The 12,412-nt window shown below is 41.1% G+C and overlaps 1 protein-coding gene across 2 annotated transcripts in view; it reads right to left on the bottom strand.

The window, feature by feature from the left end:
* LOC119705455 (neural-cadherin-like) overlaps positions 1-12,412 on the bottom strand; it is a 63,850-nt gene that overhangs the window by 10,333 nt on the left and 41,105 nt on the right. Inside the window, exons 22-29 of one of the 2 annotated variants that reach the window (XM_038147896.1) lie at positions 9,612-9,883; positions 8,552-8,766; positions 7,430-7,557; positions 6,176-6,303; positions 4,735-4,858; positions 4,006-4,186; positions 2,997-3,163; positions 1,851-2,115 (exon numbers count right to left, since the gene is read on the bottom strand). In XM_038147896.1, the coding sequence (XP_038003824.1) occupies positions 1,851-2,115; positions 2,997-3,163; positions 4,006-4,186; positions 4,735-4,858; positions 6,176-6,303; positions 7,430-7,557; positions 8,552-8,766; positions 9,612-9,883 (1,480 nt within the window). Of the gene's footprint in view, positions 1-1,850; positions 2,116-2,996; positions 3,681-4,005; positions 4,187-4,734; positions 4,859-6,175; positions 6,304-7,429; positions 7,558-8,551; positions 8,767-9,611; positions 9,884-12,412 lie in introns of those variants that run through there. The other variant, XM_038147895.1, reaches the window with a different exon arrangement.

Here is a 12,412-nt window from a genome sequence, read left to right as displayed (position 1 = left end):
ACAGGTGACCCCAAGTGACCAAGGGATGTTCCAGACCATGTGGGAGCAGGCTCAGGATATGCAGCGAGGGGAAGAAGGAGGAAGGGGAGGTGTTTGGAGAGAAGGAGTTTGTCATCCCAGGTACCCTTTCCATGGGATGTGGCCCTGCTCTCCTGAGGTGCTGAACACCTGCCTGCCCGTGGGAAGCAGGGAATTCGTTCCATGCTTTGCTGTGCCTGTGTGCATGGCTTTTGCTTCGCTATTAAACTGTCTTTCTCTCAACCCAGGGCTTTTCCAGCCTTTACCCTCATGACTCCCTCCCTGATCCCACTGGCGGGGAGTGAGCAAGAGGCTTTGAGCTGGAGGCTGGATGGGGTTAAACCATGACAGGGCCTCTGTTCCCCCTAAGGTAGTCAGTGGAATATGCACCCTCCACTGTGATTTCCATGGAAAAGTCCAAACATTGTGGAGAATCTGTTACATGAGGATAACCTGTTCTATTCGTCAATGTACCAGTAAAAATTGTGTTTAGCTGTTTTTAAATTGTAGATTATAGTTTACCTTTATAGTATGAAGAGCAAACCACAAGCAATGGCGAGAGAGTCTTTAATCAGGGATAGAAAATTTGTACTGAAGATGTGTGACATTAACTTTGTATGCACAAGATGCCTCAGCATGAAAACATACACTTTGATTAATTAAGTACATTTTATGACTTTGAAGTCCTTAAAGTTTCAGCTACTTAGCAGCAACATTAATAATCCTAATTAAAATGATCTTCCTGCAACCATTTGACTTCTTTATTTACTTAAAAACAAACACTATTACTCCCATAAATAAAAAATTCAAAATATGCTCCCTAATTCATATCATAAACTTTATTTATTGGAATACTTCTAGTAAAGCAATAGAAAACAATCTTTTTCTAAATAATTTGTGATACACTTAAGTTGTAAATTATTACTCTATTTAATTTCTCTCCAGGTGCTTTTGTATTATTCACTGAAGTACTTTTGTATGGTGAAAAGATGACCAGCTTGCTTTGAATGGATTTACCAGGACCTGGATAAAGAGGTGAAGGGCATGGGAGAGAGGTGACTTATAGACACCAGGCAGGTTTAGCCAGCAGTGATGTGTGTTCCTTGGCAATAAAAGCTGATTTGCTTTACTTACACTGTGGGTTTAAGCAAAGGCCAAACTTCCAGCTGAGCTCAGAGTAAAGAGCTGCCATAGATATCCCAAACTTCCAGTTCTTTATATTTCTGCTTTGTGGAACTACTCAATTTCCAGGCTGGAAACTGATTTGCTTTTAACACACACTGTGACCTTATCCACTTAGTTGTTAAAAATTCAGATTTTTAGCTCTAATTCAATAAACCATTTCTAATTTTAGTTAACTGAGCGTAAAATCCAGTAATACCAAGGTAATAAACCAGGCTTTGGTGGGTGCTATGCAATGCACATATAGGATGGAAAAATTCCTTTTAGCATAGGAACAGATGTGTGGGAGGGAAGGAGAGCTGCCAAATGGACTGGAGAGAACCATGCACTGAACCAGCTCTGCCTATCCAAGGCAGGGAGACATGCACAGTCTATCTAGGAGAAGCTTCTGGATCCCCAGGTACCGACTCTCTGCAGCCAAGGCAAGAGGTAACCATCATTGTTCCATGTCCAGTAACCAAGTGTATTTGCAGGCAATTCCCTGCTGTACCTTCTGGTCAGAACTTATCAGCTTATTCATCCCTGTTGCAAAGTGTCACGCAGGCAATCTGTGTACTTTGAGCTCTACATAAACAAGAAAGTTTCCTGCACTATTTTTTTTTTAATTTTTTCAAGTCCATATTATAAACAGTGAGATCCAGAATTCCTACCTTGAAAACTCCTATTTTGATTGAATGGGTAGGTGTTTCCAAGGACCAAGCTGCTGGGGTCAATGACAATCTCTTTGTATATTCCTGGTGCTTTAGTAATCTCTCTCTTGCCACCTCCTTCATAAAGGCGAAGAGTAAATTCATTTTCATTTCTCTCCAGTGTGATGTGATGCCATTCACCATTATCAATGTGGTAGGAGGGAAGGCTTACAGAGTAGTTTCCATCACCCAGATTGTATGAGACCACTAAGAATCCCTGAACAACCTTGTGGATAATTAACAAATAGCAAGAAAGAAAAGAAAAGTCATTGCCTGGCATTTTGTATTGACCTGTAACTTAATCTTAAAACATTTGCTTAAATTTAGGGTATGTTTACACTGCACATTTAGATGTAATATAAAAATACTGCAGGTGCCACTGAATTAGGCAACCTAAATGTGGCAGCAATATACTCACGGTAGTTTCTAAGTCACCTTAGGAGTAATTTTACCCCGATCTCTCTTGCACAAATTTATGGGGTTCTTCTTATTGGGTTGAGAGTCTGGTGTATCAAAACTACAGTGCCAGCTCAAACCAGTGTGGCTGAAGAGGTGACTTGTTCAATGATGTGTATAAAGTGAGAAGGTTGTCACTCTAAGAGCCTGACATCATTAGAACTGCCACAGGCACCTTGCTTGGCAGGGTCTGAACTACACAGAATTGGCCACATGGTTCACAAGGACACCGGGTACACACCCTATTCATCCTATTCTGTATAGAACCTGCATTTCTCTGCAGCTGGCATCGAAACCCAATGGCATACAAGGACACCAGGTACACACCCTATTCATCCTATGCTATATAGAACCTGCATTTCTCTGCAGCTGGCATCGAAACCCAATGGCATACAAGGACACCAGGTACACACCCTATTCATCCTATGCTATACAGAACCTGCATTTCTTTGCAGCTGGCATCAAAACCCAATGGCATACCACAGCCCAGTGGTCAGTATCTCAAGTAAAGGATCAGATGTATCCATCCATAAAGCAAATCCCAGACTCTTGGTGCTCAGCGTAAGGCTTTTGCCCTGTTTCCATCTGTTCAGTGAGTGTTTCTCTGAGCTGCGTGTGGCTCTGGTGCCAGTCTGTGAGTGGGGCCCTCACCTGCAGGGTGATGTGCTCGTCCCTGGCCCGGGACAGCACGGTGGCGATGACGCCGTCGGGCTGCCGCGTGCGCACCAGGGCCTGCAGCAGCGTCCTGCGCGCAGACACGCTGACCGGCAGCTGGTAGCGGATGTGGCTGCCTGCCTCAAACCTGTACTCCTTGGCCACTGCAAGGGAGAGAAACCTTTAAACCTTGATATTGCCCTTAATGTCATAATAAGAGTGAAAAGAAAAAGGGAACAATTGCGATGCGCAGCGTGGATCTGTGAGACAATTTGTCCTTTTGGGACATCCTCCTGTATGTATTTCCACAGCTTCTTCAGTCACTCTCACGCTTCATTTTCCTCTGTAAAGAGGTGTTCTCCCACCCATCTGCTAATGGTTCCTCCTTACAATGCTCACGTGAGGTTACAACAGGGAAGCAGAACCTCTGGCCAAGACAAGAGCCTGCAGAACAATTACCTGCAGGTTAAAAATTTCACAATCTGCTATTTTATAACAGCCCTTCTGCTGCAAACTTTGGCTCCATGAGAGCTAAAGATCCTACTATTCCCAAAGCATAGCTCCTTAAGCCAGCGGAGTCTCTTCCTGACACCAACGGAGCAGTGATTCCAGTTGCATGGTTCTAATTCTTCACAGAAAGTGGTACTGGCACACTCATATTTTTTAGGTTATTAGATATTTCTGAAAGTGTAAACAGATGCAAATCAAACAACTGTAACAAAATAAAATATTTTTTTCACAATTTTTTTTGTCATGCAGCCATGTCATTATACAGTCATTGCACAAACACCCTCAGGATTAAAGAAATGATCCTGTACTGAGAAAGCAATTTCTCAAAGGGAATTAGAAAAGAGATTGTTAACAATCCCAGGCAACTACACTGCAACATGGCTTCACATAATGTAATATAAAACCACCTCAACAATCATTACCTGCAAATATTTGAAGTTTCCTGTACTGTAAAATTTTGCAGCCTACACTAATGAAACAGAAAAGCAGGGTTCACCTTTGTCACATCGATAGCCGTGGTAGCCTGGCAAACAGTGACACGCAAACGAGCCCCAGTCCCCAAGGCACCTCCCATGGGTACCACAGGAGGAAGATCCCATGGTCTCACAGCTCCCATCCGTCAGGGTGCAGCCAGGGAAGCTGTTCAGGGACTCTGCAGGAGACTGAAGGTCGTATACCTTCAAGAGACAATTCATGACAGAAAAATATTATTTGAGAAATATACTTCATTTTTAAACAGAAATAGCAGCACCACTTCACTGTGTGTTCCTCATCTGCATTGCTTAAGTTACTAAGTTTGCTTTTTGACATTCAGACTTCAGCTGATTTTATCAAGAGTGTATTTTGCCTTTGAATAAAGTCAACTGACTACGAAAACAAAAAAAACCCCCTAATACTTCCTAACAAAGCAGACAGCTGGCATAAATATACTGTTATACAATTGCCATTCAGAAGTTCCCTGAATGCACAAAGAAGCTTGGAAAACAGCTGCATGAAAACACACAGTTCATGCCTCATTAATACATCTCCTTCTATTGAGAAATAAGTTTTCAAGGTACTTATTCTAATTATCACAGAAAAACCCAGAATTTTCTTGTATTTTACACTGATGCGTGTGGGCATTGAATACATTGACGGAAGCAGAAGTTTCATGTAAAATACAAATCTCCCAAAAGTTGAATAAGAAGTTTCTTCTCTGCTAAAGCAAACATTACTCTGCTCTTACCTGAGTATCCAGGATGAAATTGCGCAAGCAACCAGAAAAATGTTTGTGTTGCAGTTGTGGGTAGGAATATGGTAACGACTCCTTCACACCACCCAGCTGGAGAACATGGTTCACATTCAAATACCTTTAAAAATCATATCAATAATAAAAATAGATGTGCATCTACCTTCAGACATAGGTGGATAAATAAATAAATGCACTGCTTTTTCAAATAGCAAATGCTTTATAACACAACAGTAGAATGCAACTACTTTATCTTCTCTCTCTGAAATAGAGCCCTTTAAAATAAAGGGTATTTTTTTTAAACATGACAGTGAAACCTGCTGGAAGTTTAACTGTGGGACACTGTTACCTTTTGGGTATGCTTGTATTCAAGTCAGAAACAGCTGTGACATTCTAGACACCGTATTCTCCTTCAAGTGCTCTGTGTGTACACAGACATCCTATGCTGTAGGAATGCTACAGCAAAGGCTGTTCCTTGCATGACAAAAGTCAGAAATCTAAAAGTTGGGTCCATGTGGTCTAAAAGGCATGGTAAACATGTCCAAGCTCTGCACTGTCTCCCAGTCATCTCTCCAAGCCAAAGACCTCCATGCATTTTAGTCCTCATATTTTCTTTTTCCCAGAGTTATCAAGTAATTTCTTTTCATTTGTCCTTGTATTTTCCCCTTTCTTTGTGCTCCTTTCATGACCAGGAGAGCTCCATGCAGCTGTGGACAAGGCTTAATTCCAATGCTCATCAGAATGCTTGCTTGGACTATCTATTCCACAACTGAAGTATCTTTGTTAGTACAAAGGTTTCCCTAAAATATAACCTGAATATTCCTCACTGTAACTTTAGGCCCTGTACAGAAGAGATTGTCTAAATCCTCTTTGTACCGTTCTTTTATACACACTGAGACTTATAATCTCTTTCCTGAGTTTTCCCTTCTTTCTGTTAACTGACCTCAATTCCTTCATTCTCCATTCTTACTCTCAGGGTGAGCTGATCAGTCATTGCCCTTCTCTGGACTGTACCCAGCTGCTCCTTGTCCACCCTGAACTGTGGGGCACCAACTGCACCCAGGACTCTGATGTCAACTGGCCTAAATTCATGAGATTTTAAAGAGCAGGCTCACAGTGACTTGATAAACACAGAGAAACCCTGTGGGTGGAAGGTGGTACACTAGACCCACAAAAGCTCCAGTAATAGCCACAGAGTTTTGGGGTTTTCAATTAGTACTGCAACGCTACTCAGTGTGGAAGTCTTCCAGTACCAGTGGAAGACTGGTTCCGTAAAATTTGTTTTGTTCTTTGAGGTCCAGGCTTGGTCTAGAAGGCCTGAGAAAAGAGGAAATGCTTTTTATGCTCCTAGCCATCAATAACTCGGTTTCAGTCTACCAGGTCAAATGTTCACAGGCCTTAGAATCAAGTGCCTGTCAGGGAACCTCCAGGAAAGTACCTCGCTCTCCGTGGAACAGAGCCCAAGACTTCACAGTCGGTGCGATCTTCGGTGGACAGCCAGCGGCCAACGCCTTCGATCTCGGAGAGCACGGCGGCGCTGCACCGATCCAGAGTGAAGCGGACAGCCTGCACACAGCACACACACTGAGCTGCACAGCCCCGCTGCACAGCCACACTGCTGCACCACAGCCCCAGCTTCTGCTTCCTGCACGCTATCATCCAAAAAGGGCTGGGCTGGTCCCTGTTCTGTTCATCTTGCAATACCAGTAGAGCCAAAATGGAACTGCGGGAATCCGTAAAATCAGAGGGTTTTGGGAAAGCTGCAAAAGGCAGGCCTCAGAGACAGCAGAACTGTGATTAGAACTAAGCAATAGCCATAAGATAGGTCAGCAGAAAAAATATGTAAGAAGTAGAAAAGTAAGGACAAACAATGGTCTGTGTATTAACGCTTGTCTAGAATAACTCCCTAAGCTGTAGAAAAGTATATATAGCAAGATATTAAGAGGTTCTAAGCTTAATAATGGAGCTCTGTGCATTGTGTTTGAAGGCTTACAAGCAGGTATTGTATTTGAAATAAGCAAGCATTGTTTTAACCAAAGGTACGTGTGCTTATAGTGGTTGGATGGAACTACTCTCAATATGCTTTTGCTTTGTGTGATTGGTCAAAAAACTTTTAAAGTAAGTTGTAATATTAAGTTCTTGTCTGCTGCCTGGGATGTGAGCTGCTGGCATCTTCCCATTGTCATACCTACGTAATGAGACAGATGCTGGAAAATAAAACAGCTCAAGATGGGTTCCTAGCAGCCCCGTCCCGTTTGTGATTTGTACATAGCTCCCGGCTGCTGATAGGAACCATTCAGCAGAAGTAGGAACTTCTCAACTTTATTTGTGCTTCTGAGTATTTTAACCACTTACACAAGAACTGTAAATGCGTTTGCAAGTAAATAAATATCTGCTTTTTGTGCACAAGTAATGGATTTCAGTGGCCACATTCTACATGTGCTGCAGCAGAGCTTAGAAAAGGTAAAGATCACAGAATATGGATTACAACATCAGTGGATGTGGAATTCACAATGAGGTTGTCCCAAAATTTTTATTACTCATCAAACCTACACGAGCAGTTAGGACAATACCTATTGTCTGTTCTTTATTGAAAGGCTGCTCCTTCTACCCTCCTGTATCTGCACAGGGAAGTATTTTTAGAAATATTAATATCCTGATGTGAAAATAAAAAAAAATTCCAATAACTGACCTGACCATTGGTTCTGACTTCCAGTCGATGCCACTTCTTGTCTGCTACATTCAGGTGACTTGGAAACTGCAGCACCACAGAACCTGAGCCATGGCTCATCTTCAGCACAGGAACACCATTAGCGAGTTCTAATACAGCATGAACAAGAAATTAAATTCAGCTCCAAAATGTCACTTTGGTATCTCAGCAGTTAGTGACTGTACTGATTTAATGGTTCCTGCTAGTCGCATACAAGGGGGTCACTACAGAAATAACTAGAATTATACCCTATGTCTTCTATTAAGCAGAAGTACTCATTCAGTATATTATTTATGTATACACTTTGGATTATTCCACTTCTCTGTCAAAACACTGAAACTAATTCCTGAGAAGCAATCTGCAATTTTATGATGCTCTAAAACAATTAATATATGCAGGTTTCTTCTTTCCCATCTTCTACTCAAATTTAGAAGTAACTGCAAAGCAAGGTGAAAAAAAAAGAGATAAATTATTAACTATTCAACCACATTACCTTTCAAATAATCAGAATATAAAATGCCAACCATACTGTTAATCTTGCGTGTTAATTCACAAAAAATAAGCAGCAGTAACCTTTTAAATATGTGTCAACATAAAGCATTGAGTTCTACTTGTAGATGAATCTTCCCACAATGGCAGGTGGGGCTGGATTCACCCATCACATCATTGCCAGTTTAAAAAAATCTGCAAACTTGCCCCAAGACCAAAGGGAGTTTAAGTGGATTTCTTTTCTCACCAAACTAGGTAAGAATGACATGCAACTAAGACTGCACTACTCATGTAATACCTCTCTTCAAAGCACCTAAATTCCTTTATAGCACTACAGTTTTTCTAGGCAGGTTATTTTTTTTATGTATATCAATCTGTTTTGCTTTCCTTTTCATTTCTACAACTCTATGATGAACCCAAAGCCAGAGGTGCAGGCTACAAAAATAGACATCAAAGGAGAAAGACTTGTTAGGAAATGCTTCAAAATATTTTTACCCCACAAAATAAATTACCTCATTAAGTGAAAAGACAGAATCCATAGTCTAATTGTTACACTGGTGAAACAATCCATTCCCAAAAGACATTTAATTTTTCCACACCCTTTTGGAGAAGTACCTATTGCAATGAAGTTTTCTGTGCTCCCAGGTTCTGGATTTGATAAAGGGCCACTATACAGTAAAAGTCCATCTGGAACCACAGTAATAAACTCTAGAGAGAGTGAGCTTTCAAAACAAAGTCTGATGGGACGAAACCATGCATAACCATTTCCATGGAAACTGTGCTTAGTCTGCTGGCAGTCTGGTCCATGAAAGGAAGCAGGACAAAGACATCTGAAAGACCATAAACAAAATAAATAGTTGAAAAAATTCCCCCATGTTCAGCTTTTTTTTTTGGTCTTACATGCAGCAAACGCAGAACTTAAATCACAGTTAAATTAGCAAAACAAAGATTTTAGTGGAATCTTAGGTGTGTTTGACAATTATTAAAATGCTTTAAGAGTACAAAGTATTTTTGTTCCTTATACTATCTCCCTCAAAAAAAAAAAAAGTATTTTTGAGGCCAAGTTTTTGAGAACAATGAACTTTTTTCCTAAATAACACAGAACATCAAACATCAATTTATTACAGAGTGAACTCAGGGAGGTTAATTCCTAGCTGGAATTCATTTCACTAAGGGAATACTGCTGCATGCCAGGTGATGCTATAATAAAGCAAGTTTACAATCTAATGCTTCTAGGCTCCTTATTACCCATTGTTTGAACTATATTTCACTCCCACATGCCTATTGCTACCACTGATATTCACCTTTATTATTACTCTCCTGGAAAAGAGAAAAAAAATAGGGCATGCATGCCTTCATCCTGAATTAGGTGCTCTTAACAAATGGCAAGTGTTAATTATGTGTTCCCCAGGGTTTTCTTTGTTACTCCCCAGTAACAGGGGAGTTCCCCAGGGTTTTCTTTGCTACTCATGCACTTTTTGGGACCACAGCCCCATCGGGGCCATCAGGAAGTCCCTGTTGCCGTTAGGTTTACACCCCAATGCACTTGTGGGGTTTTTCTGTTTGTCCTCCAGTCAGACATACATTTATGGTTTTTTCAGGCAGGTACCTCATAAGCAGCACTCAACACCTCAAAAACAGAGGGCAGAAATAATGTGCAGTGCGGGTTGCTCACCTGTAGCCGTTCAGAGTGTCCACACAAAGGCCCCCGTTGAGGCAGGGGCTCCGGGCGTACGAGGAGCAGGGCTGGTGCAGGCGCTCGCGGGCAGAGCAGGCGCACAGCCCGTGGCTGGAGGTGCTCAGGGACACGAAGGACACGCTGCCGGTGTCCATCACTGTGGGGACGTCGCTCACACTGAGGTGGTTTGTGCAGCCCTCACTGCAGTTGGCACTCCTGCACTCGTCAACATCGATCTGGGAAATGTTCAGTAGCAGAGCTGACTGCATCTAAGAGAAAAGACAGCACCGCTGTTATCCTAATGAAGGCTTTTACCTCAATTCTTAAAAATCAAAGCCACCAGAGACTTAATGCAGGGTTTAGTTTCTTGAGCATTACTTTGTAACATCCCTGGTTATACAGGCAAGAAAAATAATTTGAAAAATTCAGGAAACATTTCATTAAAAAATTAGAGCAGAAGCATTTCCTAAAAACTTAATCACTGACATGATTGAGTGTGAATATGTTGAATCTGTACTGGTCTAATAACATTATTTCCAAGCACCAAAGCTCTGAGAGCAGTGACACTCCTCAGAGCTGCTGTTTCTGCATCACACCTCTCTGCACTTCAACAGCAACAGGAGTGTTTCAGCTCAAGCCAGGATAAATCCTTCCTCAGCAGTAACACCCAGATATTATTCCTTACATTCTCTCACACAAAAGGATACAGACACAGCAAAATGCAGAGCTGAGCTACTTTCAGTAATCATGTCCACAGACAGTGACCTGACAAGACAACTTTGTAGCAACTTGGATTCAGTCTAATGATTTGCGCCCCATAAATGTACATTTCATGTCAAGCTGTCTGCAACAAAACACAGTCAGTTCAGCATGCTAGATACTGTGTTCTATGCTACATTAATCTTTGCTAGTTCACTGTTTTTATTGTTAATTTGGCTTGCACCTGAAAGCCCAAGTACCAAATAAAAAGAGCCTCAGTGTAACCACAGCTCTGGTAATGTAGGAAAGTGACTCTGAGACCACAGCTTCCATTCCAAATGGAGCAAGGAAGCACTGGCAGGGAGGGAAGGAAGGGATAGTAACTTGGCTTCAGTCTAACAGGTCAAATGCTGTTAGACATGCTTTCAGTGTGAGGCAAGAACAGAGCTGCCATTAGTCCTGGCTTTTTGTTCTTCAGCCTGCACCCCTAAATTATCACAGTTTGTTCCTCCCACTTATTTGGGAATTTTGCACAGGTGTCTGCTTTAAAGCTTCAGAATTTGATCTGTATTCGGTGATTCAAATACACTGAAATGTGTATTTATTACCCAAACCTGAGTTTGGGTGAGTCAGGCAAAAGACCTCACTCCTCTCGCAGTGGTACACAAATGAACAAGGTATATAAATGTAAAAATAACAACACAGAGCTTTATGTATTTAATATGGAGGGTCTTTTCCAAATGGTAAAACATATGGCAAATATCTTAAAAATAAGCTCTGCAAAGATCAAAACAAATACATAAATACTAAAGTGTTTCTATTTTTTTTTCATTTGTGTAGTCATCTCAGTTCATCACTGTAAGAACTTTGATCTTTATAATCCTTTGTCTCTATATTCTCAAATATCATAACATGTATTGATGCCCTGCCCCCAAAGGCACAGAGTATACTTTGTAATGACATGATGCATCCTGTCAGTGCAGGTCTGTGTCTGCTGCCCACGTTTATCACCATCAGTGGAGAGTCTGTAATGCACATTTAGACATCTATGTAATGCTGTTATTGAAAAACTGTATAAAAAAAAAACTTGGCTTCTTTAAAGTATTAGGATGGATTATTTTTCTGCTAAATAAAAATTACTGTTGTAAAACTATATCCCCAGGAGGTAATGCAAACGTATTATTTATGTAGAAATTCAATGAATAATTCCAGTGCTAATTACTCATTTTCTATATTTATAGTTATACACATAGAAAAACTACTGGAGGAATTCTCCAGCTATGATTGGTTTTCTGTAAACTATTGGTGATTACTCACTAGAACTATTCATTAAATATTGAAAGGTGGTATATAATTAACAAAAACATATTTTTTCATTAAATATGAGAAGCAATCCCCTTGTTACCACTTTGATGAATTCAGGTGTCATGTATTACAGCAGAGACTATTTGAAATCTATAGGATTTTCTATCTTATTGTAGCAGTAATTCAATAAATATGCAAAAGAAGCAGCCGTTACCCTTCATGAATACTCTCTGTCTCTGCCATTCCCTATTTGGTCACTCTGAAGAATCTCATAATCCACAGAGCCATTCAGGATACACCAAGAAGGAGGCAGGTACTAAGACAGCCCTGTTTGGTTGCCAGACTCAGGCAGACTCCACCATGCTCACACAAATGGAAGGTGCTGATTTCTCTTTGGAAAAATCATCCATATGATGTACCATGTATTAAACCCAAATATGGCCAGGGCAAGTGAAAAGCTGAGCAGTGTCACTTTGCCTTTGTGCAGGGCTACAGAAAAATCCAGCTGTGGCCAAGACAGACTGTGTCAGTAACTGAGTCAGAGAGTAGGACAGTTAGGGAACACCAAGAAGGGGAGGAAAACATCTTCCATCCAAAAATATTTTCCTTGAAAAAGGAAACAGAAAAAGAAGTTGGGGGATGGTGTCACTTTGCATTTGAAGCTGTCCTTTGGTGAGATAAATGCAACCACAAAACGAGTTGTCTCCATCTCACTTACCTGTTGCAACTGTTCCCTTAAGCCACACATTCCTTCCAGCAGGACTTTTCCTCTCAAGTGTCACCTATTTGTACTG

The sequence above is a fragment of the Motacilla alba genome, chromosome 11 (assembly GCF_015832195.1).
Source record: "Motacilla alba alba isolate MOTALB_02 chromosome 11, Motacilla_alba_V1.0_pri, whole genome shotgun sequence".
Lineage (NCBI taxonomy): Eukaryota > Metazoa > Chordata > Aves > Passeriformes > Motacillidae > Motacilla > Motacilla alba.
The sequence above is the reverse complement of the archived record's forward strand: the minus strand, read 5'-3'. Positions and strand labels throughout refer to the sequence as shown.